The sequence below is a fragment of the Xenopus laevis genome, chromosome 1L, assembly GCF_017654675.1.
Source record: "Xenopus laevis strain J_2021 chromosome 1L, Xenopus_laevis_v10.1, whole genome shotgun sequence".
NCBI lineage: Eukaryota > Metazoa > Chordata > Amphibia > Anura > Pipidae > Xenopus > Xenopus laevis.
The window spans coordinates 176,410,601-176,437,983 of NC_054371.1; the positions used below are offsets into that span (position 1 = coordinate 176,410,601).

General features: G+C 40.7%; 1 protein-coding gene across 3 annotated transcripts in view; it reads left to right on the forward strand.

Annotated features, from left to right (window-relative positions):
* ift81.L (intraflagellar transport 81 L homeolog) overlaps positions 1–27,383 on the forward strand; it is a 64,389-nt gene that overhangs the window by 14,331 nt on the left and 22,675 nt on the right. For all 3 annotated transcript variants that reach the window (XM_018263343.2, XM_018263351.2, XM_018263334.2), the window contains exons 5-11: positions 5,168–5,257; positions 6,796–6,861; positions 7,158–7,268; positions 10,010–10,094; positions 11,234–11,397; positions 12,670–12,762; positions 15,036–15,182. In XM_018263343.2, coding sequence (XP_018118832.1) covers positions 5,168–5,257; positions 6,796–6,861; positions 7,158–7,268; positions 10,010–10,094; positions 11,234–11,397; positions 12,670–12,762; positions 15,036–15,182 — 756 coding nt within the window. The remainder of the gene's footprint in view (positions 1–5,167; positions 5,258–6,795; positions 6,862–7,157; positions 7,269–10,009; positions 10,095–11,233; positions 11,398–12,669; positions 12,763–15,035; positions 15,183–27,383) is intronic.

The following is a 27,383-nucleotide window of genomic DNA, read 5'->3' on the forward strand; positions in this document are numbered from 1 at the left end:
TAAAGACCCTTCCGACAGAAGATTGGAAGGTTTTCTTAGGTCAATTTATTCGTCGTCTGGGTCAGCTCTTCGACCAGGCTTGGCCTCGGCTTGGGTGGCCAGAGCTATTCAAGCGTGGTCCGAATCTCTTGTCAAGGACATCCAGAATGCAGTTTCCAGATCCGACCTGTTATCATCAGCCAGTGCGATAGCAGAGGCATCGGCTTATCTGTGCGACACCGCACTAGACACTGTTCAGGTTACGGCACGTACATCCGCTCTTTCTGTGGCAGCACGTAGAACACTATGGCTGAAAAATTGGTCAGCAGACCTGAGTTCTAAGAAGTCTTTGACATCTCTTCCATTCAAGGGACAGCGTCTGTTTGGTGAGGAGCTCGAAAAGATTATTTCTCAGGCTACGGGAGGAAAAAGCACTTTTCTTCCACAGACCAAGAGTAGGACAACTACTTTTTCCAGACGGGGAAGGTTTTTTCGTGGCTCAAGTAGGCGATACACACGAAGAAACAATTCACCACAGAGGTCACACTTTCGAGCCAAAACAGACGACAAAAGTCGCATGCATTGGAAGACCAATCGACCTAGTGTCAAGCCCGCAGCAGATAAATCTTCTTCAGCCTGACGGGGCACCCCCTCCGGAGTCGGGGGAGCGCATTGGGGGCAAGTTGCTCCGATTCCGGGAGGTGTGGAACAACCATGTGTCCGACATGTGGGTGAACGAGATCATTTCCGAAGGTTACCACATAGATTTCTCAGCCATTCCTCGCAAAAGATTCATCATGTCCAGGGTACCTGCAGACCCAGACAAAGCTGCTGCCTTTCTAAATTGCATCACAATCTTAGAACAAACTGGAGTCATTATTCCAGTGCCACATTCAGAGAGATTTTCCGGATTCTATTCCAACATTTTCATTGTGCCAAAGAAAAACGGCTCGTTCAGGCCAGTGCTAGATCTCAAGCAACTGAACAAGTTCGTCAGATCAGTACGTTTCAAAATGGAGACCCTAAGATCAGTGATAAGAGGGATGGAGAAAAATCAACTGCTAATGTCTATCGATATCAAAGATGCGTACCTCCATGTACCAATCTGGCCGCCACATCACTCCTTCCTTCGATTTGCATTCAGGAATCAACATTACCAGTTTGTGGCTCTGCCGTTCGGACTCTCTTCAGCCCCCAGAGTGTTCACAAAACTAATGGCAGTATCGGCTGCAGCATTACGTCTACAAGGGATTTCAGTCACTCCTTATCTGGACGATCTGCTTCTGAAAGCCAGATCAGAGAGGAAGGCAGAGGAAGATCGGAGTAAAGCAATCAGTCTTCTACAGAGTTTCGGCTGGACCATAAATTGGTCAAAGTCCAATTTGCGGCCCAGTCATCACATGACATTCCTGGGTCTCGAGTTCAATACCATCACACAAATGGTGCATCTTCCGGTGGACAAGCAAATGAAGGTCAGGAATCAAGTCCGTCTACTTCTCCGAGATCGGAGTCCAACTGTTCATCTAGGAATGAGAGTTTTGGGGCTCATGGTCGCTACCATAGAAGCCGTTCCATTTGCACAGATTCACTTACGACCATTGCAAGCAAACATTCTAACATCGTGGAAAGGAGGAGCTCTCACTCGCAAGCTCAATTTATCCCAGTCGACAAAAGTAGCCATTCAGTGGTGGCTGCGTCTGACCAATCTCTCCAAGGGTCAATCCTGGGCGACTCTAGATTGGAAGATAATTTCCACAGATGCCAGTCTGAGAGGTTGGGGAGCAACCTGGGACAACTTGTCTGCCCAAGGCCAATGGTCTCCAGGGGAGTCCAAACTTCCCATCAACATCTTAGAACTAAGGGCGATAAGACTAGCTCTGGCCGAATGGACAGAGTTATTACAGGCAAGTCCGGTTCGGTTACAGAGCGACAATGCTACTGCAGTGGCGTACATAAACCGCCAGGGAGGTACTCGCAGCAAAGCGGCGCTGATGGAAGCTCAGCAAATTCTCAGTTGGGCGGAAGCCAACGAGGTACAGCTGTCCGCGATTCATATCCCAGGAGTTCTAAATACCAAAGCAGACTACCTCAGCAGAATTCGTCTAGATCCGGGAGAATGGGAACTTCATCCAGACGTGTTTGCAAGATTAGTTCTCCAATGGGGACAACCACAGGTCGATCTAATGGCATCAAGAAACAACGCAAAGGTGCCTCGATTCTTTGCTCGTTACCGAGAGAGTCTGGCGGCAGGGGTCGATGCCATGACGCAGAATTGGCAGTTCAACCTAGCATACATATTCCCTCCACTTCCCATGCTGCGACGAGTCCTCAAGAAGATCAGGCAATCCAGTATCACGGTAATAGTAGTAGCTCCATACTGGCCTCGAAGGACTTGGTTTTAAGACCTTCAGGAAATGTCAATAGCACAACCGATACGCCTCGAGAACAGGCCGGATCTTCTGTTCCAAGGGCCCGTTGCTCATCACAACCCAGGACTGTTCGCTTTGACGGGATGGCTGTTGAGGCAGACATCTGGCGAAAACAGGGGTTAACAGAAGAAGTTATTGCCACATTGTTGAGAGCTCGTAAGTCTTCATCTTTAAAGTCATATTACAGAGTCTGGCAATCCTATCGAAGTTGGTGCGAGGAGTTCAATCTATCTTTTCACGAACTTAGCATCCCGAGAGTTCTGTCTTTCCTGCAGCGTGGGCTCCGGCGAGGTCTAAAACTCAGCTCTCTGAAAGTGCAAGTATCAGCTCTGTCAATCCTATTTCAGTCCAAACTGGCCTTGAATGATACAGTACGCACATTTCTGCAAGGAGTGGCACATATAGTTCCTCCATATCAGCCTCCAGTTCCAGCATGGGATTTAAATGTTGTTCTCGAGGCTCTTCTTGATCCACCATTCGAACCGATGGGATCTATTTCAGATATTTGGCTTACCTGGAAGGTAGTGTTCTTATTGGCAATTACATCCACTAGAAGAGTGTCAGAACTGAGTGCACTATCGGCAGATCCGTCTTTTCTAGTATTTCATAAGGATAAGGCAGTTCTACGCACAGTCCCATCTTTCCTTCCTAAGGTGGTTTCGTCTTTTCACATCAACCAAGACATTGTTGTTCCCTCTCTCTGTCCAGAACCAAAGAATGATAAAGAACGTCGGCTACACAATATAGATGTAGTTAGAGCTTTACGATGGTATATTGAAAAGTCAAAATCTTTTCGACGATCTCAAACTCTCTTTGTATTACCATCAGGGCCCAGAAAGGGTCATCCTGCATCTAAAGCTACCATTTCTAGATGGATCAAGGAGACCATCAGACAAGCATACATGTCCAAAGGGAAGAATCCACCAGAGGGAATTCGAGCTCATTCCACAAGAGCAATCGGAGCTTCCTGGGCTTGGCGCAATTCGGCCTCATTGGACCAGATTTGCAGGGCGGCTACCTGGTCCTCTGTACATACTTTTACAAAATTCTATAAAGTTGATATTTTTTCTTCAGCTGAAGCTTCCTTGGGGCGCAAGGTGCTTCATTCTGTGCTGAAGTAATGGTTAATTCTTTTTTCCCGCCCTGCTGTTTTCGGGGGCTGCTTTGTTAAGTCCCCATCGTTCCTGTGTCCCCCTATGATGACAGAGAAAACAGGATTTTTTATACTTACCGTTAAATCTGTTTCTCTGTGATCAATAGGGGGACACAGGGCGGCCCGCCCTAAAGATTTCTTTTGTTGTTAACCATTTGGTTATGATGGGATGATTCCCTGATTTACCTTCTACGTGGGTAATTATTATTTTGTTTATTACGATATCTTGTTACAGCATTTTTTGTGACAAACTGATTGGATAAGCTGGAGTGTGGGGGTTAAGCCGGTTAGGCACGCCCACAATTTTATTAGTAAGTATCCTGCCTCCTGGAGGGTGGAGCTTAACCCCATCGTTCCTGTGTCCCCCTATTGATCACAGAGAAACAGATTTAACGGTAAGTATAAAAAATCCTGTTATTTAAACATGATATCCATTTTCTCTGTAATAATAAATCATTACCTGGTACTTTATCCAAACTAAGATATAATTAATCGTTATTGGAAGCAGAACCAGCCTATTGGGTTTACATGATTTTCTAGTAGACTTAAGATATGAAGATCCAAATTATGGAAAGATCTATTATCAGGAAAACCCCAGGTCCCGAGCATTCTGGATAACAGGTCCCATACCATACCTGCATTTTTAATTTATAGGATTTAATATTTGTGAACTCTCAGGTGTTGTTTTATTTATTCTTAGACAAGTTCAAGTAAATACGTATTATTAATATGTATTAAAAGGGCTGCCATCTTGGGAGGAAGGGGGCTGTTGAGATGGGCCCGGTTAAATCTGCACCTGAAGGGGGGCCTGGTCGTGGCACAGAAGTTATGCAAATTGTGGAAGTTACATTAAGGGGGCTATTTATCAAAGGTCAAGTTTGTGAGGGGTTTTATACCTAGAATAAACTTACACCTCTGTTTGCATTCATTCGAGTTTTTTGCATTCAGGTTTTTTCAAAAATGGAAAAACTTGAATACTGAAATTGATCACGTTATCAGCGAAATACCTTCAAATACCTTGAATTAATTGAGTTTTGATCATCTGTGTACTCCAGTTTCCCCGTTGATTTTGACCTTTGGGCTAGATGCTCCAGTACACGTCGCATTGCATTGTCTTATCTACATTGATGCACTACATTGAATCATGGCCCTTGCTCCCTTGTCAGAGCAGTGGGATAAAAATCTTACACGCTTACAGTTTGGCATACTTATACAGGTATATGATCTAGTATCCAGAATTCTTGGGACCTGGGGTTTTTCAGATATTGAATATAATTGAAACATTAAACAAACCCAATAGGATTTTCTAGCCGTCAATATGGAGTCATGCAGCTTATTTACATTAAGTACAAGGTACTGTTTTATTATTACAGAGAAAAGTAAATCATTTTTTAAATAGAATTATTTGTTTAAAATGGACTCTATGGGAGATGACCTTCCTGTAAGCTTTCTGGATAACAGGCCAACAAACATAAATATACTGCAGTCAGTACAATTATGTCCAGCTTTACTTATTGCAGAGATTCTTTGTTGTCTGTGTCTGGCTGTCCAACAGCTAAATCTCTTATATTGTGTTTCCTTACAACCTTTTACCTTCTTTTTGTAGTATGAAGAATTAATGGCGAACTTTAAAATTATCCATAAAGAGTGTGAACAACTTAAATCCTCTGGATTTTCCACTGCAGAAATCAGACGGGTATGGTTGATATTGTATATTATTCAAGACTTTTTTGTAATTATTGGTTTACACATATACTGTATGTAATTTGGAGGAAGTAGAGGCTTTAAAAAATGGCATAATGTATAAACACAAAACAGTTCATATGTAATAATATCTTTGACATACCTTTTTATTTTGTAAGCATTCTTAATATGCAGGTTGTGTAATAATCCATTGATTATTACATTGATTATTATTATCCATTTTTTTTTCTCCCGACAATGAGCACATTTTGAAACTTTGTGCTTGGTCTTATAGGAAACTTTGCCTCAGTAGGCATAATGTGGCCATACACAGGCCAATAAAAACTGCCTGCTGAACTTTTCACACCATATTCGTACTACCCTTACTACACTTACTATGTAAGGGGCCCTTTCGTTGCCCTGACCAATTCAGATTCAATCAGCTATAAAATCTATGCAGGTAAGAATATCCTGTGAGAACAGCACTGGCACATTTATGTGGTCCACTTTCAATAGTTTTCACTAGGCCCATGATACTAGACTTATGCCTGCCAGCTAAACAACGGGATTTCTATGTTTTGGTCCAGTTTGTTGGGGGGCAAACTTGGTAAAATCTGCACATATACTTTATGCTATCAGTTACGGCTTAGGGACAAACAATATGTACTTTTGTTCTATAGTTATATTTAACTGACAGTGGACTACAGGGTGCATATTGTAAACGAGCTGAAAAAAAGATTAGAACCAAAGGTGGCATCTTCAGAGGTAAAAATCTCTGCTAAAGGGCTGTGGTGGCCTTGAGCTGATACAGCAGACCAAAATGTCCTATAGGAGTAAGGAGGAGAATGATTTCAGTCAGCATGCTGAAAAGAAAAAACAAGGCAGTAGTTCCTTCTACTAACAAAAGAAATATTTCTGACAAGGTATTGCTGTTATACTTGCATATGTGCTCTCATTGAAATTTGTTAAACATGCAAAAATATATGAATGTTTAAATAATAATAAATAATGTGTAAATACAAAATAGACACATTTTTTAATTCTATGGGGCAGATGTACCAAGGGTCGAATATCGAGGGTTAATTAACCCTCGATATTCGACTGCCGAGTTAAAATCCTTCGGATATCGAAGTCGAAGGATTTTGCGCATTTGATTTGATCAAACGATTAGAAGGATTTTAATCCAACGATCGAAGGATTATCCTTCGACCAAAAAAAGATAGCCAAGCCTATGGGGACCTTCCCCATAGGCTAACATTGACTTCGGTAGCTTTTAGGTGGCGAACTAGGGGGTCGAAGTTTTTTCTTAAAGAGACAGTACTTCGACTATTGAATGGTCGAATAGTCGACCGATTTTTAGTTCGAATCATTTGATTCGAAGTCGTAGTCGAAAGTCGAAGTAGCCCATTCGTCAAAGTAGCCAAAAAAACACTTCGAAATTCAAAGTATTTTTTCTTCCATTCCTACACTCGAACTTAGTGAATGGGCCCCTAAGTGTATCCTAAAAGCTTCATGATTAAAAAAAATGTATCATTAATTTCTTTGTTTTAGGATATCAGTGCAATGGAAGAAGAGAAAGACCAGCTCCTTAAGAGAGTGGAACGTCTTAAAAAAAGGGTAAGACAAAAGCTGTCACTGTAACTGTTCAATGTCAACCGTGTTGGCTGAAGGAATGCAAACAAGGATTAAGAACCAGCATGTTGTCATTTAAGAATGATACTAAATGTGCAGCTGCAGGAAAGGGAATCTCCTTAGGCCGCTGTCCAAAGCTGTTAAATATCTTGTGTCCAATTCCTTACTGTCATCTCCTTGTAAGATACACAAAGAGGAGGCGCTAAGTGCCTGAGTAAAACATGATACTACTACCACATTTACTTAATAATTCAACTTAGATTACTGCATCTTTTGTGTAGGTGGAGACAGTGCAGAATCATCAGCGGATGCTTGAAATAGCAAGACAGCTGCGTGTTGAAAAGGAAAGGGAAGAATCCTTGGCACAGCAGAAGCAAGAACAAAAGAATCAGGTATATACCACATGAACTAATTCTATCATTTTAGCCTGGTTTGAATTCAGCGATTGTATGCATTCACAGACTTGGTAATAAAGATTTCAAGCAAAAGGACCTCAAATGCATCTGTAAAGTATCTGAACAAATGAACAGGCACTTTTGTTTACATATACAGTGTAAGCTTTTGGGATCCACAACAGACTATGGGGTATATTTATCAAAGAGTGAAGTTAGAGATCGCCACAGTCCTCTAGAGTGAAATTCCGCCACTCTCCATTGAGGACTGTGGTGACCTCTAACTTCACTCTTTGATAAATATACCCCACTTTCTTCTTTTTAACGCAGTTTATTTATACACAGGGGTGACAGGATACAAAACAAAAATCATAAAAATATATCCTGCCCCCTGGGAGCTACCTTCACATGTTTGGTGAGTTCCCTTAATAAACTGGGCCCCTTATGGACTACCAGTAAGAAAACTTGTCCTAGGGTCACCCCTGTACTCATGATTCTTCTTGGGGGACTGCTCAGCCTCCTGGCTTTCCTCAATCAGACAGACTTATGGGCTCCCTCTGCTCCTTGCAGTTGCAGGCAGCACCTCCAGCCCCTTTGGGAGTTCCTCACACAGGCAGGTAACCTCCCTGCTCTTTGCCCTGCTAAGATAGATATTTCTAATAATCCCACTAGCATTAAATACTTTTCCACAGTCAGCCTTCCTGTGAAAAGTGAGCTCCAACATGCGAGCTGGACTTACGGAATGGAGTATCTGGCCTGCTTGTTCCTTCCAGAATACTCTAGCTTTCAAGACCTGGCTACTAAAGTCTTTAAACAGAGAAACCCTTGTGCTTACATCTCCTACCTGAGGAGAAATTAAAGGGAAAACACATCTTTTTATAATTTTCTTTGGTCACGCTAAACCATAATTTTAAACGTCTTACCAGGATAAACATTTTAAATGTGGGAACAATGTAAATTCAGAACCTAATAATAAGCTTACCTGGAAAAATATAAAACTGGGGAACCTAAGTTTAGCTTTATGCATGCATTAATTTACATACACATGCTGTAATTCCAGGGCCAGTTGCATAGATAACATTCTTTACTGAGATATAAATTTTCTGAAGCACCAGAAGTGTTTACTTTACACTTAAGTTATATTTTTTTTTAACAACACAAATGTTTAAATAAACACCTTTAAATTCAATTGGAGCCAGTGTATATGGTTTGCAAACTTATGCCTGAGCTTGATTGGAACAAAACTAGCTGCATGTTACTAAAGATGGCAATAGACATAAAGATAAAGTCATATGAAAAGAAGGTTTGGACAACTTTCAGACTGTGTGTGGATTCAGATATATTCAGATATATTTCGTACCATGTCGATCGGTCGTTTAGTCGATCGGCTAGGTTAGAAGATTTCTGTTGGCTAACGATAATATCTCTGCATGTATTGCCTATCTGACTTTATTAATGGGTGACTGTCACTACTATTTGTCGACATAACTTTTGTACAATTGCTGTCTGCCTATTCATGGCCAGAACATTGCCTGCTTTGTTATTTTTACGACTTTATTTAATCTGAATGGTAAGTAGTAGATCGGAAGATTGCAATGGACAATCGTTCACATCTGTGGCCAGCTTAATGAACCACATATACAGGGTCGGACTGGCCTACCGGGGTACCGTTTAAAAATCCGGTGGGCCCTGGCATTGGTGGGCCCTAGGCCCTCAGATTACATTAGTGGCGCAGAACTTCCTGGGCCAGCCGGTTCGTCAGTACCAGTGGGCCCCACTGCCATCAGCCCAGTTGCCAGCCCGCCTAGGTTGACTCTACACTCACACAGCAAGTGACATGTCCTGGTCCTGCGATAGTGGAGCAGATCCCAGACACTGTCAGCTGACGTGTACTGTGTCTGCATGTAACCCATCCTGGCGAGATGTTCTCCCAGGCTGCCCAAGAACATTTAGTGCACATGTGCAGGCGGCAGTATTAATGGTGTGGTTTGGCTGGGGAAGTGGTGAGGGCCTGGGGGAACCAGTAACAAGAAACTGTAAGCAGAAACAGAATCACCTCACACTATTTGACTACTGCTAGTAGTTACTACAGAACATAGAAGCTTGGAGTTCTTAATTACTGGCTGTGCTTAATCCTCAATTTGTCCACTGCTGCAGCATCAGGTATTGAAACTGATTGAATCTGTAAAGCTTTTCTTTTATTTTAAAAAGAAATGGACCTGGTCTTATATTTTATATATATATTTTTATATTTAAAAGATAAAAAAAAAGTTCTTAAAAAAGTCCAATCTGTTACTAACGTGGAGATAAGCAGATAAGAAATTATTACAGCAGGCTTTTCTGATATATAACTCAACATTTGTTGAAAGTTTTTTACCTCTTAAAATTAAGTTTCACTGTAGTGATGAGTGAATCTGACCCATTTCGCTGCGCCAAAAAAGGTGAAGCTGTGGAATTCCTTGCCAGGTGATGTTGTAACGGCTGATACATTTAAAGAGGGTTGTTCATTTTAAGATTTACTACTATCATGTAGATTATATATATATATATATATATATATATATATATATACTGTATATTTACTAAAAAGCTAAATTTCAAATCTCTGAGTAAAACTTAGCTTCGAACTGCAATTTTTCATTGGAGAAGTTGGATGAGATAAAATTTTCTTTTTATCTGTTTTTCTATAATTGTGAGTTCTGTACTGCTTTCTATACATTTGGCTTTATTTTGTTTTGAAGCTGTTTCATGCAGAACAGAGGCTGCAAAGAGCACAACATCAGCTGAAGAATATGCGCCATGCTGCTGCAGATGCAAAACCTGAAGGTTGGTAAAAGCTTATTTTCAACTGCAGTAGCTAAAGTATGGTGCAGTTCAAGTTACATGCATGACGTTGTAATTGTAGAAAATTATAACTGATAATACATACATTTAAACTTTTAATACATTTTGTTCAGTACTCCTCTCATAGGATGTTATGCAACTGAAATACTATTGCAACTGTAGATGTGTTAAAAAGTGAAAAGCATTTAAAGGGAATTAACACTTTAGCAAGTAAGGAATCATCTGTTGTTTATTTTGGGGGGTGATGGAGAAGGTTTTGATAAATGCAGAAGTAGGTGGAGTGGGGTGTATAAACTGTTTATCTAGAGGTTAATTAAGGCAGGATGGTTAGTTTACTTCAATAGACTTATCAAGAACAGCTCTGAGTTTGCCTCAGTGGAGAAGAAAGTTAAACTGTCAGTTAATTTATAAACCATGCTTATGTACCATATTGAGGTAAAGCAAACATTTTGGGGCAGATTTATCAAGAGTCAAAGTGAATTTTCGAAGTAAAAAACTTCGACCATTGAATAGGCAAAAATTCAATTAAAATTGAAAAAACTTAAAAAATTCGAAAATCAAAGTACTGTCTCTTTAAAAAACTTAGACTTCGACACTTCACCACCTTAAACCTGCCGAATTGCTGTTTAGCCTATGGGGGACCTCCTAGAACCTATTTGAGGCTTTTGGGCAAGTTTTGAGAAGTCAAAAGTTTTTTTTGTAAAATCCTTCGATTCGAGCGATTAATTTGTTTGATGGTAAGATTTTAGTTAGATCGAATACAGACGTTTTCGCTGGAAAAAATACTCTGACTATCAAAGGACTCAAATTCGATGGTCGAATTTCGAAATTTTTTTTTTTCAAAATTCGATCCTTGATAAATATGCCCCTGTGTGTTGAAAAAGCTTAAACCTCACATTAAAAAAAGCTCAGTGGTAAAATGCTAAAAATACATGTTTTCCATAAATATATTATATGACATAGTACTGGATCAGTATGACGTATGACCTTACCAGAAATGAGTATGCATACTGTATTAACAAGCCTTCTTCAAATTATCTTTCTTTAAAGGTTGTTAACTTTTAGAATGATGTAGAGAGTGATATTGGGTTTTGTATGTTTCTGTTTGATGTTCTGTCAAGGTCTTATGAAAAGACTGGAAGAGGAAATGAAATTTCATTCATACATGGTTTCTGAAAAGCTTCCGAAAGAACTAGAAAGTAAACAACAGACTTTGCATTTCCTGCAAAAAGTTGTCACAGAGCCAGCAATGGGTCAAGCTGATCTAACTGAGCTTGAAGAAAAGGTATACATGATTTTTTAAATAAATTTTCCTATTATTTACTAAGAGTGCATCCATGAAATTGCTCATTTATTTATGCCTTTACATACTCAGTGTTCTCCCCAGTTCTCTCCTACTGGTGCCAAAAAAGACTGGGCAGGGGTGACCACCTACACTCCTCGGCCACCCTGCATAGGCTGTATGCACTCATACACTTTTTTGTTTGTTGCAAAATATGGGTACCCCAGCACTCTTAGAAGTATACTTGCTGTGCTTTTCGGTGCTCGCTACAATCGGAGACGCCGTCACATCCAGTGTTGGACTGGCCCACAGGAATACCAGGAAAAGTCCCGGTGGGCCCAGGTGTCTGTGCCCTCATGCTGCAAAACATTTGGCCTATTTTATGGTCATTCCTTATTTCTATTAGAAAAAGAGGCTTAATAGATGGAATAATAGATTATAGTATGTAAAGAAAAGAGACTAGGAGAATAGAGGTTGAATGAGGAGAGGAAGAAAATAGTAGTGAGAGTGGACCCCTAGTCTAAAGTTTTTTGGTGGGCCCCTGGTCTAAAGTTTTTTGGTGGGCCCCTGGTTTCCCAGTCCGACACTGTTCACATCCCCATACAATATAGAAATATGGAAAGAAGAAGTAGCACTCGTGTATTGCAAAAAGATATGTTAGAAAATCAGTGCATCACTTAGCGATGCTAAGTGATGCACTGATTTTCTAATATATCTTTTTGCAATACATGAGTGCTGCTTCTTCTTTGCATATATTTATATATATATATATATATATATATATATATATATATATATATATATATATATATATATATATATATATATTTATTATAACGAATGATGATATAAAAACAAATGCTGGTTCTAACTGTAACAGGAAGAAGTGCAGGAGAACAATGTACAGCCCTGTCTATTCATTGGCTGATTCAACCTAGCATTCGTGCCTGTGGCGGATATGGGATTATCCAGTGACACATACTATTAGAAAGATATATTTTTCATAGAAATATATACCAAAAACAGCCCATATTCAAAATATGGTTTTACATAAATTAAAAATATTCTTTCCCTAAGTAGGCCTAACAAATTATCTACATAAAACATATAGTTTCCATATGTAAACACTATGTAAACTAATATTTCCCAGGTAGTAGGCCTTACATTTTCAAAAGATTGAGCTTGTAGACAAGCTTGTACTGAAAGGAATCATAAAGCCTTTCTTAGAATGTACAAAATTATTAAAAGAAACATAGTATTTGTTTTTATTTTAAGATCCATGAAGTCAATTTGCAGATTAATCAGCTGATTGAAAATCGAATGAGAAATGATCCAATGGATGACAAACTGTCTCTTTTCCGGCAACAGGTAATACATTTTTTTTTTTAACAATTACCAACTTGAAACACATTTATTTAATATACTGTATTGAATGCAAGGTAATACAGCTGTAGGCTCAGTTAAATTTATGAAGCGACCATGTCAGTCATTTTTAAAGGTTTATGAAAAAATCTTTGCTGGCTTTTCAATTTTTGTATTTTCTGTCTATAAACCAGTTACAGACAGCTTTTTTTTTTTTTTTCTCAGATGAGTTTCTGTTCAGTCAAGAGCTTCAGTGATAGATTGTTGTTAGATTGGCAGTTAAGATATCAATTGCCCATAAAATTACAAACAGGCATTTGTTACAAAATAAAATTAAAGTGGGCGAGAAGATACAATGAAAGAAAAAACTATTGAGCAAAAAAATATCAATATAAAAGCATATTGCTATACAATAGTAGAGATAAAGATAAAGTACAATAAAGACAGAGCATAGCTTTGATAAAGTGGGGGAGGCTAAAAATGGCCTCCCTAGTTTTGTAGCATACAGTGTTTCTTCAGTGTTAAAGGGGAAATGTAATTATCATTAAATTATATAAAATATAATTTAACCAAATAACACATATATTTGTCATTAGGACTCTCTTTTCAGTCATGATGTTTATTGTATATTTATAATGAGGATAAAATGTAACTTTCATATTTATTTCCTTTTAAAATTAGTGATTAATGTATGTATACAGACTGACCATTGTGCGGTATCTTATGATTTCCTGCTCAAAACAAGTTACTTTCTCTGTACCCTGGAGAGTATTGGTGACTGGCCTGTCACCCCTGTATAGAGCCTGTTGATGAGGGGCAGCTCTACAGGCAGGAGACATTATGGCTCATTTACAATCACATCCAAAAAGGCAAATCACTAGTTTGGACACAAAATTGAGCGTGTATTGATTGATTATTTAAAAAGATACTTGTTTCATACCTACTACCAGCAACTAGCAGTGAGTGCCCATTCAGCATGCAGTAAGAAATTATGTGCAACTGCATACAGGGATGCTATCAAACCTTTGAAGTAGCTCCAGTCTGGAACTTATGGTAGTTCTAAGGTTCCCATAGCTGGTTAAATCCATTGATGCAGCTGACTTGCTCTTATCAAACTGGACACTAAATGATGTGAACCCCATCGCTAGAACAACCTCTGCTGTCAAAAAATGCAACCAAAATTTGAATACATATTAACCTCCTACTTTTTCAGGAAAAAACTGAATCATAAATGAGCCATAATGTATATGTAAAAGTGTGTGATTCACAGAGTCTTAGATATGCTGCTTTCCAACAACAGAAACAATATTTGAGACAAAAGTTCTTGTGATTTAATATCTGGTTCTGAAGAGTGTAGGGCTCATTATGAAAGTAATTCTGCAAAATTTGGATGAAAATAGCAATGTTTTTCACAGATTTTGTATAGCAAACATTTTCCTTATGTGCAAATGCATCATTTCTGGCACTAAATGTCAATAATAGCATTAATTTGTGATTCACTGGATGCAAGCCAGTGTGTGTTGGTATAACCTTCTAAATGCCATTGTGTATTTGCAAGTACTAGCAGCATGTGCCAACTGACCCTAGGCACTTTCTGTTCAATGAACGGTAAGCAAACTAAAGTGAGAAGCAGCATTTTAATCACTACCACAAGTAGCATTGCTCAAAATGCTGAGTGAACCATGGAGCTAAGAAGTCTGTGGAGACAATTAGCTACAAGTTGTTATGGGGTGGGTTAAAATTGATTAAGTAACTCTAAACACCATAAAGAAATAAATCAAAAAATATTAGACTAGTATCTCCTAAAGAAGGATGTGTTTAGATAGAATTTGAATATTAGCACTGTCTTTCATATAATGGCAGCACATCTTTAAAATCAGTGTTTAGGGGGCAGATTTATCAAAGGTCGAATTGAAAATTCTAATTAGAAATTCAATTTTTTTTATGGTCAAATTCAACTAGGGAGTTATTCAAATTAGCTTCGAGTTTTTAAAAAAAATTGAATTTGATTTTTGAGATTTATCATACTCTGGCCCTTTAAGAATTTGACGATTCGCCACATAAAACCTGCTGAATTGCTGTTTAAGTCAATGGGAGAGGTCCAGGGTTCAAATCTGAGTTGTTTGCAGCCTTCCTAAATACATTTAGAATTTCGAATTTATGGGAGTTAAGAGGAGTTTTTAAAAACATGAATTTGAAATTTGACCTTTGATAAATGTGCCTCTAGGTTTCCTTGTACTGTATATGTTTGTGTGTTATATGTGTTTTTGTTTTCATAGGCAGCTATTATTGCACGAAAGAAAGAAACCAAAGCTGAGGAATTACAGGAGGCAAAAGAAGAGATTGCCAACATAGAAAGAGAAATAGCACAAAAATCCACACAGGCTCGAGATATTGATGGCTCTGAGGTATTAAGAGGAGATGAGGTAAGAAGCAACTTTAGATGTACTATGTGCATCTGGAATTAATTTTATCATTGAAGCAGTTTCGATATTTCTTTGTTTCTTAACATAGAAATATAGTTTTTGTTTTAGATGTAAAATATATTTTATTCTGCACAGAAATATGTGAGAAATATGTGAGAATGTAGTGTTTGTGACTAGGTTGTAGAGTAGTAGGCTGAATATGGTTTGTTAACAGAATGTTTTACATTTACCATAAACCATGGCAAGGTTTATTATGTTGCAGCAGGCTAACGCCACATCATTTTTTAAGGTGAGAATATGACCTGAAAAGAGTGTATGACAGGTGAGTGTAGGTAAGCTTTACTGCTGTGGGTCAAAGCCCTACTGCACATGTGCTGTGTCTTCTCATTTGCATGGCATTACTTTGATAGGACCTTGCAAAGGTGGACATTCTACAATTTTAACATCATGAGACACACATTCTGGCTAACATGAAGTAAAAGAGTGAGAGATTGAGTGCAAGAGCTAAAGTTATCTTACTGGAGCATAATTCACTTGTAAACATTGCTGTTGGGAAAAGTGGAAGAAGTAAAATTTAACAGGCAGTCTCCCGTTAACTGTAATGTGTGAAAATATAACAGAGGTGTTGTTTTAATGACTGGTTTGTCTGTTGCTGATAATGACCCAGTCACCCAGATTAGTATTTTTCACAATGCTGACGTTAATATCCAGCATGATCATGCTAAGACAAAGGAGACTGACTACATAATTAAAAACAAACAGCTTGCAGTGCTTAGGTAGTCAGAATCTCATAATGTACAATACTCAGATGTCACTATTTGGAGAGCTAAACATGGGCATCTTTCAGCGCTCACATCTTTTGCGTCCTCTTCTGCACACTGTTAAAATTTGTATAAATAAGATCACTGCTAAAAAATATTGCCATTTTCTATAATGGCTTCATGGTGTTTCTGTGTGTGGTTTAAGTTGCATCTTCATAGTTTAACTATTTGCATATATTTGTAGCCTTTTTTTTTAATTTTCAATAAACTTCATGTTCTGGTATTGCTGCATTGTCAGACTTGACTATGACGTATTTTTAGCTTGTTGCTGTTTAACATGGAACTTCAGAGAAGGGCTCAGTCCATGGGGTACATTTATCAAAGAGTGAAAATAGAGATCACCACAGTCCTCTGGAGTGAAATTCCGCCACTCCATTAATTTTTATGGGATTTTTAAAATAGTATTTATCAATGGGTGAAAGTGAAAGTTCATCCTTTGATAAATACACCTTTCTCTGTCATCTCTGGGGGACACAGGGACCTTAGGGGTTAAACTCCATCCTCCAGGAGGCAGGACACTTATAAAATTGTTCAAAAGGGGCGTGTCTAGATATCCAGCTTAGCCCCACACACTTCCTTATCCCATCAGTTCACAGGAGGATGGACAACTCTGATATTTCAGTCAGGGACATAGCATTACTTCAGGAAAAGCAGGGGCAACCCCAGGAGCAGGAGTAACCCTTGCAGCCTAGAGGGTTGGCCTCCTACAAGGGAATTACACTGGGGGAAATAATTACAGCCAGAAAAAGGCTGAATAGACCCACCAGACGAGCCTGTATCCAGTAGGTCTGACCTGTAAAAACGGGGAGGAGGAACAGGAGCAGCGATTAGATGCACTAAGGTGAGAAGGAGAGCTTCCCTCTACCTCCCCTTAATCTCCCTCTGCTTACCAGGGCACACTGTCGGCTAATACCAGCAGAAACCAGGCAGGCTGAGTCCCTCCAGAACAGGGAACAAATGCTCCGTCTTCTCCCTCCTTCTTATCTCGGCTATACGGCTACCATCCGGGTCAGAGCGGCTCCAATGCCGCTTCTCCCAGAGAAGAGCCAGTAGAAAAACCCTGCGTTCGGTGTTACTCCCTTTCTGGCGCAGGAAGACTCAGCATAGCTGGGGAGGCGTGCGACCGCAGGGAGAAGGGCGCAAAGAATGCGGCAGCATTTTGGTTCTGGGCACGTAATAAGATAGGCGCGCCGACGCAGGCGCCATTTTGGTTTTGGGCACGGAATAGGAAAGGCACCATTGATTTGGCTCTGGTGCGAAAACCTCCAGATAGCACCGCTTCCCAGTCCTTCTTGCCCCTCACGCCAGTCACTCCACAAGCTCTGCTCAAGCCTCGGTTTCAGGATTTATAGCACAGCTACACAGGGAGGGAGCAGAGTTGTAAGCAGCAATACCCCACACGCCTGCTTAATCCAGCAGCATTTACTGCACAATGGCAGAAGGTAAGACAGGATGTCTCTTCCCTAAGGTGGGGGGTAAAACCACAACAACGGCGCAGGTGTTATATTTTGCCTGCACAAAATGCCAGACAAAACTTTCGGGGAACCACAATGAGCCATTATGCAGAGGCTGCTCGGAGGGACAGGGGACACCCCCCACGCAGGTGCCCAACCCCAAGCAATGTCTACCTCAGGCGGGGGGCTCAGTTATACAAGGCACTTCTCAAGACACAGGGGGAAATGCAACACCAGAGGCCCCAGCCCCACCATGGGCTATTCAACTTTCCCAGTCATTGGCTTCCCTGCAGGGACTTCCTGCCATTGCAGATAATAACCTAGGCAAAGTATTATCTAAACTGAGCAATAAGCACTCCAGCAAGCGCAGGAGAGCAGACAGCCCTAAGGCTGACAACCTCACACAATAGATCTGATGTCTCATCTGCAGATCAGAATTCCTCCCATTCAGAGGGTGAACTCCCTACGTCCGATGCATCCTCAGATGATGATGAAATTCAGGAGGAGAGCAAGGATAGAGATGCGCAACATGACATTGATGGAATCATTAAGGGGGTACTTGATATACTCAATATCACACAAACACACGAGAAGGACCAGTCTACAGGTCTTTTTAAATGACAACACAAAGTAACAACCTGTTTTCCCGATCATGACCAGCTGACTAATTTGATTCAAGAGGAATGAAACTTTCCAGAACGAAAATTCCATACGTCTTATCCCTTTCCAAAGGAATTGGTAGAAAAATGGTCCAATCCCCCCGTATTCGACGCACCAGTGTCACAACTGTCAAAATCTACCACTTTACGAGTCACCGATGCCGCAGCATTTAAGGACCTGGCAGACAGACGAATGGAAAGTAACCTGATAGCAATTTACTCCTCTTTGGGGTCAGCCCTACGACCGCTACTGGCTTCAGCATGGGTATCTAGAGCCATACAAGCCTGGGCAGAGGGACTCCTCAAAGGTTTACAAGAGGGTGTGCCCAGATCCGATCTCACTGTAACCACTCTTTCAATTGTAGACACATCAGCATACCTATGTGATGCCACCCAAGACGCTTCCCAGACTACAGACAGAACTTTAGCTCTCTCAGTAGCAGCAAGACGGACCCTGTGGCTAAAAACAACGGTTGTTCGTCGAAGAGTTGGAAAAGATAATTTACCAAGCGACAGAGGGGAAGAGCACATTTCTCCCCCAATCGAAAAGCAGAGCAACAACTTCTTCCAGACGAGTAAGTTTTTTTTTTAAGAAACAGTTCTCCACAAAGGTCACACTTTTGCTCCAAACCAAGTGAAAGAGGAATACCAACATGGAAGAATAACAAGCCCCACAGTAAACCTGCAAACGACAAATCGACGACAGCCTGACTGGGCACTCCCTCCGGAATCAAGGGAACAAATAGGGGGCAAGTTACTGCGATTCCGGGAGGCATGGACCCACCCCTCTTCAGATGCTTGGGTCAAAGAGATTGTATCGGAAGGTTTCCATATTGATTTCATCACTCCCCCTTGCAACAAATTTTTCATGTCCAGAGTCCCCTCCAGCAACATCAAGGCTCATGCCTTTCTGGACTGCAACACCATTATGGAAGAATCAGGAGTCATAGTCCCAGTACCCCCACAAAAGAGGTTCTCTGGGTTTTACTCACATCTCTTCCAAAAAAGGATGCAACCTTCAGACCAGTACTGGACCTCAAACTGGAAATCTTACGATCAGTGATCAGGGGAATGGAACAGGATCAGCTCTTGATGTCACTGGACATAAAGGACCCATACCACAGCTTCCTTTGCTTTGCATTTGCAAACAGACACTACCAGTTTGTAGCCCTACCCTTTGTAGCTCCCTGAGGCTTCACCAAACTGATGGTGGTATCGGCGGCAGCACTGCGTTTGCAAGGGATATCAATAACACCTTACCTGGACGACCTCCTCATAAAGGCCAGAACAGTGAAGGAAGCGACGGCAGACCTCAGCCTAGCAATTTCAATGCTCCAGAGTTTCGATTGGACCATTAACTGGTCCAAGTCCAACCTATACCCCAACCACCAGATGACCTTTCTGGGACTGGAATTCAACACAATCACGCAACTAGTCTGTCTTCCACAAGAAAAACAGAGGAAACTCAAAGATCAAGTCAGACGACTTTTTCACAATCAGAGGGTTACGATCCACGCGTCAATGAGAGTACTAGGGACGATGGTCTCGGCCATCGAGGCTATACCATTCGCACAGATGCACCTGCGTCCTCTACAGGCGAACATATTAGTGGTTTGGAAAGGGGGACCCCTATCTCGAACCTTCTCTCTGTCTCAACCGACAAGGAACTCTCTCCTCTGGTGGCTGAGACCCAACAACCTGAACAAAGGCCAGTCATGGGCGACACCAATTTGGAATGTCATAGCCACAGATGCCAGCCTTCGGGGATGGGGAGCGTCGTGGAACAACTTATCTGCACAAGGGCCATGGTCGCCAGAAGAGTCCAAACTTCCGATAAACATATAGCAACTAAGAGCCGTAAAGCTGGCACTCAAACAATGGTCACAACTGCTTCAGAAAAAAATAGTAAGGGTGCAAAGCCAAAATGCCACCACAGTGGCGTACATAAATCGGCAGGGAGGAACACGCAGCAAAGCTGCCCTGACAGAGGCTCAACAAATACTATGCTGGTCGGAAGACAACAATGAAGGGTCACAAAATATTTCACACAAAATCAGCATCAGGAACAGATGCAATGACGCAGAACTGGTGCTTCAACCTAGCGTATGTCTTCCCACCTCTTTTTATGTTACCATGGGTACTAAAGAAGATCAGACAATCGAAGCTCACAGTAATCGTGGTGGCACCATACTGGCCACGGAGAACATGGTTCTCAGACCTACAGGACATGTTGATAGATCATCCAATACATTTGACTCCCAGGTCAGAAGAGGTCATTTCTACCATGCTGAAAGTTCGCAAACATCATCTTTTAGATCATACCACAGAATATGGCATGCGTACTACAACTGGTGTGATGAAGAGGGGTTTCCCTTCCTAGAACTCAACATCCCTAGGATACTATCCTTTCTCCAGAGGGGTGTAACAAAGTCCACTCACCCTGGTGGTCTAGTGGGGGGATGGCAGGGACGCCTGCTGCCCCCTCGGTGGGGATGCCTGCGGCGCCGGTATCTTAGGGCGCGCGCCTCTTCCTGGTTTAAGGCGCTGGCGTGCTATTCTGTTTAAACCTGATCCTGATTACCAGTTTTGACTGGCTTTTTGACGATTCTACATTCTGTATCCTGACCCCTTGCCTGATTACTGACTTCGATCCTGCTTAACCCTTCTGATTGATTTCCTGGTTTGACCCTTGCCTACCTGACTACGTTTATTCTCGGCCTGATCTGACTACTCTATTGTATATAACGTCTTGTACCACGACCTTCGGCCTAAAAGACTCTCACTAACAGTCGTGCACCTCTGCCTATCCAGAACCGCTAGCCTTGCACCTCTCGTTTAAGTCCTGGTGGCATCCAAGTAACTGAGGGCTCCTCCCAAGGCCAAAGGCGGTCACACTACAGGTGAAGTACGAGCCGAGACCAGGGTGCTTGGCATTTTTCTGGTGTTGGGTGCCGACCGTGACAAGGGGACTCCAGTTAAACCTGAAACTCAGCTCTCTAAAGGTGCAAATATCAGCCTTATCGGTATTATTTCAAACAAGACTGGCGTTTGATGATTCCATACGGACATTCATGCAGGGAATACAACATTTATGGCCCCCCTTCCATTCTCCAGTACCAGGTTGAAACCTTAACCTAGTACTCGAAGCCCTACTCACCATTTGAACCCATGGGATCAGTTTCAGAGTCACTACTTACCAGAAAGGTGGTATTTTTGATGACAATTTCTTCAGCCAGAAGAGTGTCTGAGTTGAGTGCACTGTCATGCGATGCACCGTTCATTTTCCACAAGGACAAAGCTGTTCTACGAACGTTACCATCCTTCCTACCTAAGGTGGTTTCCCAGTTTCATGTCAATCAGGAAATTGTAGTTCCAACATTATGTCCTGATCCTAAGAACGACAATGAGCGACAACTGCACAAATTGGACGTAGTTAGAGCACTCCGTTGGTATATAGAAAGATCCAAACCATTTCAACATTCTACATCTTTATTTCTGATCCCATCGGGACCCAAGAAGGGTCAGGCTGCGTCCAAGGCAACCATTGCAAGATGGATCAGAGAAACAATACGCCAAGCTTACTTGTCCAAAGGGAAGACTCCACCAGTAAAGGTTCGAGCCCACTCTACTAGGGCAGTTGGAGCTTCCTGGGCGTGGTGCAACTCTGCCTCAGCCTAGCAGATTTGCAGAACAGCTACGTGGTCCTCGGTTCACACATTCACAAAATTTTACATCCTTGACACGTACTCCTCAGCCGAGGCGGTGTTTGTCTTAAAAGTGCTGCACTGTGTGGTGCAGTAAAGTGTCAACACAATTCTAATCATTCCCACCCGTTCTGGGGCTGCTTTGTTAAGTCCCCTAAGGTCCCTGTTTCGCCCAGACAGAGAAAACAAGATTTTTGTTACTCACCGTTAAATCTGTTTCTCTGTCGATTGGTGGACACAGGGCTTCCCGCCCTTATTAGAAATTGTGGGTCACGTTGGTCTAAGTGGGAAGATACCTTCTGTTTTATTGTTTTGTCATTGATCATCGTTTATTGTTATAGCAATATCTTTGGTACAAATTTATGGAATAAGGAAGTGTGTGGGGTTAAGCTGTATATCCAGACACGCCCCTTTTGAACAATTTTAGTTCAAAGTGTCCTGCCTCCTGGAGGATGGAGCTTAACCCCTAAGGTCCCTGTGTCCCCCAATCAACTACAGAGAAACAGATTTAACGGCGAGTAACAAAAATCTTGTTTTCAAAGTTCCATAGAAATGAACGGAGAGTGGCAGACTGTGGCTATCTCTAACTTCACTCTTTGATAAATATACCCCTATGTCTGCTGTAGGAAAAAGAGTACAAAATTTAGAAAAGGGCTAACTGAACGGCATCTTCATATGCAAGTCCCACAGTCCCATATGTACGTCCTTAAAAGTCTACAGTTATGTACATTTTGTCTCATTGTGTATGTATGTATGAGAGAGAATGTGTAGGGAATGCTACGGAAATTTTAAGCATTTTTCTGATACATATTTCAATAATCCTAACCCCCTATAGCCTGTCACAATATTTCTTTACTCCTCTTCACACTTTCCAAATTGCAACACAGCACAAACTTCATGGAGATCAAATATATACATCATCCTGTGATATTTTGATTTATTTTTAGCACAAATTTTCAACAAACAATATTTTTTATTTAAATAGGAAAATATTAATTGTATAATTCAAAAGAGAAATAATACTCAATTTAAACAAATGTGTACCTTTACTACCTCAATCAATAACAGTTGAGATAACTGTAGGATACTCTTTCACTGTGTTGAAATGTAGTGCTGCTCTGAGTCCTCTGTCAAAAGAAACACCACATGTCTTTCCTTCTATTGTGTACACATGGGCTTCTGTATCAGACTTCCTGTCTTCATCTTAAACCTTATTGCCCTGGGCAAGAGCATGCTCATTTTGCTCTTTTCCCCCCACTTCTCTGCTGTAATCTGAGCCCAGAGCAGGGAGAAACTCAGGCAGGAAGTGATGTCACACCACGTTAATACTGCAACTCCTATCCTAAACAAACAGAGAGTTTCTAGAGCTTTTTACTCAGGTATGGTAAAACATTCTACAGAATAAATATAGTGTTCCTAGCTTGCACTATTACAGCTAATCTATTGGCAATAAAATGCCTCTGTAGCTTTCCTTCTCCTTTAAGGGGCATATTAAAGAATCTTACCAAATGGTATATATATTCGAGTAAATATTGCCCTTTTACATTTCTTGCCTTAAACCACCATTTCATGATGGTCTGTGTGCTACCTCAGAGATCACCCGACCAGCAATACTGCAGCTCTAACTGTAACAAGAAGAATGATTTATTTACACGAAGCAGGGTTTTACATATGAGCTTTTTGATGCAATATTTGTATTTTTTTTATGCAATATATTTTTATAGAGAAATACTTTGTTCATGGGGTATAGTTTTCATTTAATACAAACAATGCTTCATGCTGTTGCAAAAGTAGGTTATTAGGTTGTGAGCTTTTGTGCGATAGACACTCCCATCCTATCCATATTTGTTCTGTAATCCTTGTTTGTTAAATGCCTCTGTTTGTTATAAAATTATTGTAAAGCACTGCATAGCTCACTGGCACTTTACTACTGTAAATGTTGACAAATGATAAATTATGACAATTAGAAATCCATTAAATATGTTGGTAGTACTTCAGTCTGCTACAGTATATGAAGATTTCAGATATCTGCATTTATTTGTAGAGGAAATGTATGAAAACCTTCATAAATTTGTTTTGCATGTATTTTTGGAAGTGGCTAACCTGAAATATCAATAATCTTCAGACCAGCACTCCCTTAAAAACTTGGTAATTTTATTATTATTCTGCAGTATCAAATACCCGATGTTTCGGTCCACATTTGGACCTTATTCAAGGATGATACAAAACTTTAAAAATCCACAATAAATAACAAAAGTGCTCCAAAATAGACTAATCAGTGCCCTCATTCAATTAACAACTCAATGTGAATCATGTGTTACAACCAAGTGTCTCTCAAATATCATGTGTTATAATCAAGCTTTGGAGTGCAGATACTCATTGGAAGAAAAAAAAAAAAATATATATATATATATACCCATTTGCATTTATACCATTAGCTAACATTGCTGCTATAGTCCTGTAGCCAATTTTATTAAATTAGATGCTGACAATCGGCCATTATTCTGACATTTATCTTTCAGTGTCAAGTTCATACCATTGCCAAAGAAAGGCTAGCCTGCATAGAGCACATTCAGACATTTTTAACATTTGTCCTTTCCTCAAAAATGTTTATGGCGGTTGACTTCCAAAATAGTTCTGGAGTATAACAAGCTTTAAAAAAACAAACAAAAAAAAACAGTTGGCTTCAACGTTGTAGAGGATGTTTGATGAAGAGGTTAGATTTAATTTTAGGCACTGTGCCCAGGGCACTTCTAATAGTACATAAAGTTATTCCAGTTAGTTAGTTTAAATTACTTATGCAATGTTTGTTAGTTATACTCATAAGAAACCGAAAATAATGATGTAATAACTCCAATATTCTTACATTTGAACATAAATTAAGTTGGAAGTGATAAATTTGTTTCCTCCGAATGTAGCCGCAGATCATTTGAATACTTCAGTGTTTCACTTTCATTTTGGGACATGCAGAAGGTCCAGTGGGTTACAGTACCTGTGTTATCATCAAGCCTCACAATTCTCTACTTGCTTATAATGAAGCATTTACACATTTACCAGCAGGATTTAATAAACACAGATACCAAGCAGTGTTTTGACAGATTTCGGGAACAGATTAATGTGTTCACACTTTTGAAAGATCACACAAAAAATGTTTCCCATAACCCAATTTTTATTTCATTGTACAGGGCCCAAAAGTATTTGTTCGGGGTGGGAGCACTCAAAGGAGAAATCTTTTTTTTTTTTCAATATCATGTCGTTGACCACCCCTTCTTAATTTTCAGTTAGGTAGAGGGTTCTAAAATATATTTTATGACTACTAGCTTTTAAAAGGGGAGGCGTTGCGGTCTTTTGTCAGCTGGAGAACCCCAGTGAAATAGGTAGAAGTTAGGAGGATAGGTATAGGGTTTGGAGGTGTCTGAGCAGTAGAGCTACTCACACATTGTTTAAAAGGGAGTCATGCCTATTCTTATTCCAGTCCTTTGTACAAGGCTACAAACATTAAATACAGTGGTGTAAAAAATTAAGATGGGGCAGGGGGTGCAACTGCACCAGTGCCCACCCCATGAGGCCCACCAGGAGGTCACCAGGCAGCAACGTTGCTGCAGGATGACAAGCCAAATTAAGAAGGATAATTCTTTTGCAAAATCCTACCACTCTGATAGCCCTTTAAGGCTACTTAAAAGCATGTAAACTTGAAATAAACTCAATAGTATTGTTTTGTTACCAATATAGATTTATGCAGCTTAGTTAGTATTAAGCAAAAAATGCTGTTTTATAAGGCTGATGCCACATAGGGCTGATTCTTGGCCTGCAGATAAACACAGACGGAAACAAGCCCCTTCACTAGCACCGGCCTTCTCCTGTGACTACACCCAGAGCCACTGCATTGGCCTGGGTTCTGGCACACCAATCGAATTTCAGTGGCAAAATGCTTTATAATGCCAGGGCCGGATTTGCCTCTCTGTCGTACGAGGCCTTGCGGTCCTAGCGCCCGTGGTCTGCGAGCATGCGCTATGGCACTGGGAACGATGAGTCCCTAATGCAGCCACCCTAGGCCCAGGCCTTTGTGGCCTCACCACAAATCCGGCATGCATAATGCATTACAGTACCAAAATCTTCTCTGTGTGTGTACATTTTATTGCTATTTCAGTGTGCGTGGCAGAACCACTGAGGATATGAGTAATTTTTCCTATTGCACTTAATATGAATTTAACTTATTTAACTTAATTTAACTTTAAATGCTTGCTGCAATTTAGACCTTTAATATCAATCTGAAAAAGTTTTCATGTAAATACTACAAAGCTATCCTGTGTCATTACACTAAAGACATGAAATTATAGCTTGGTCCATAAAATCCTGACAGTTTGTTATATTACTGCTGTGATATTTCATCCAGAAATGTACATCTTAGGATAATGGTACTTGTAGAGTTTGCTTCGCAGGCGACCACTGATGCAAATGGAAGTTACCAATCAACAACAGTGACATGCATTTTATTCTGGAAACACCCATTTTAGCATTTTCCCTGGTCACCACTGGTAACAGGCAGTTTCTGTCCAATTCTATGGAAGACAGCATATTACAACTTTCTAATGTTCAGGGGTAAGATGACCTACTAGAGCACCTTTGTATTACATTCTGGCACAGAGGGGTGTAGTTTCATACAGTCCTTTAATGCTGGTAACTTTTCTTTAGAAGAAATTAAATGTACAGTTAGGTCCATAAATATTTGGACAGAGACAACTTTTTTCTAATTTTGGTTCTGTACATTAGCACAATGAATTTTTTTTTTTTTAAAGCGTATATTTTATTGATTTCCAAAAAGAAAAAAAAAGGAAGGGGGGGAAGGGGGACAAAAGAAAGGGAAGGGGAGGGACGATCAATTACAACACAGAAAACATATACATTACAGTCTGTTGCACAAATCAGCATCATGTATCATACCGGAAAAATACTGCAGGTAACAAACAATAGCCTTGAAGGGGCATCCCGACACAGCTGCCTGTCCGTTTTAAGGATCATGTTCTGGGTGTGAGTCTAGCCAGGGGGACCATATCTTATCAAATTTGGAAGGACATCCTCTCGCCTCATACGTCAATTTAATGCTTACCAATGACTTTCCTACCAGCGAGAGCCATTGCTGTACAGTGGGAGATTGGGGGGCCATCCATTTCAGTACTAGGGCCTTTTTAGCATAAAATAGTGCAGTTTTGATAAGCATTCTGGTCCTGATGAGGGGGAGAAGGTCTTCAACGACCCCTAGTAGGCAAATTTCAGGCGTACAGGTACCGGGAAAGTCTAAATACCCAGTCAGGTGGTTCATTACATCCGCCCAGTACTTAGAGATGTGCGGGCATTCCCATATAAGATGGGCAAAGGAGGCGTTGGGGGATTTGCATTTGGGGCAGCGTGCTTCATTGGCCCTCCCAAACTTCTGAAGCTTAACAGGGGTGAGATAGAGCTGGTGTATGAGTTTAAATTGAATAAGGCGATCTTTAACAGATATTAAAAAGCCATAGAGATTGTCTGTGGCCTCATCCCACATGTCTTGGTCCAGAGAAGG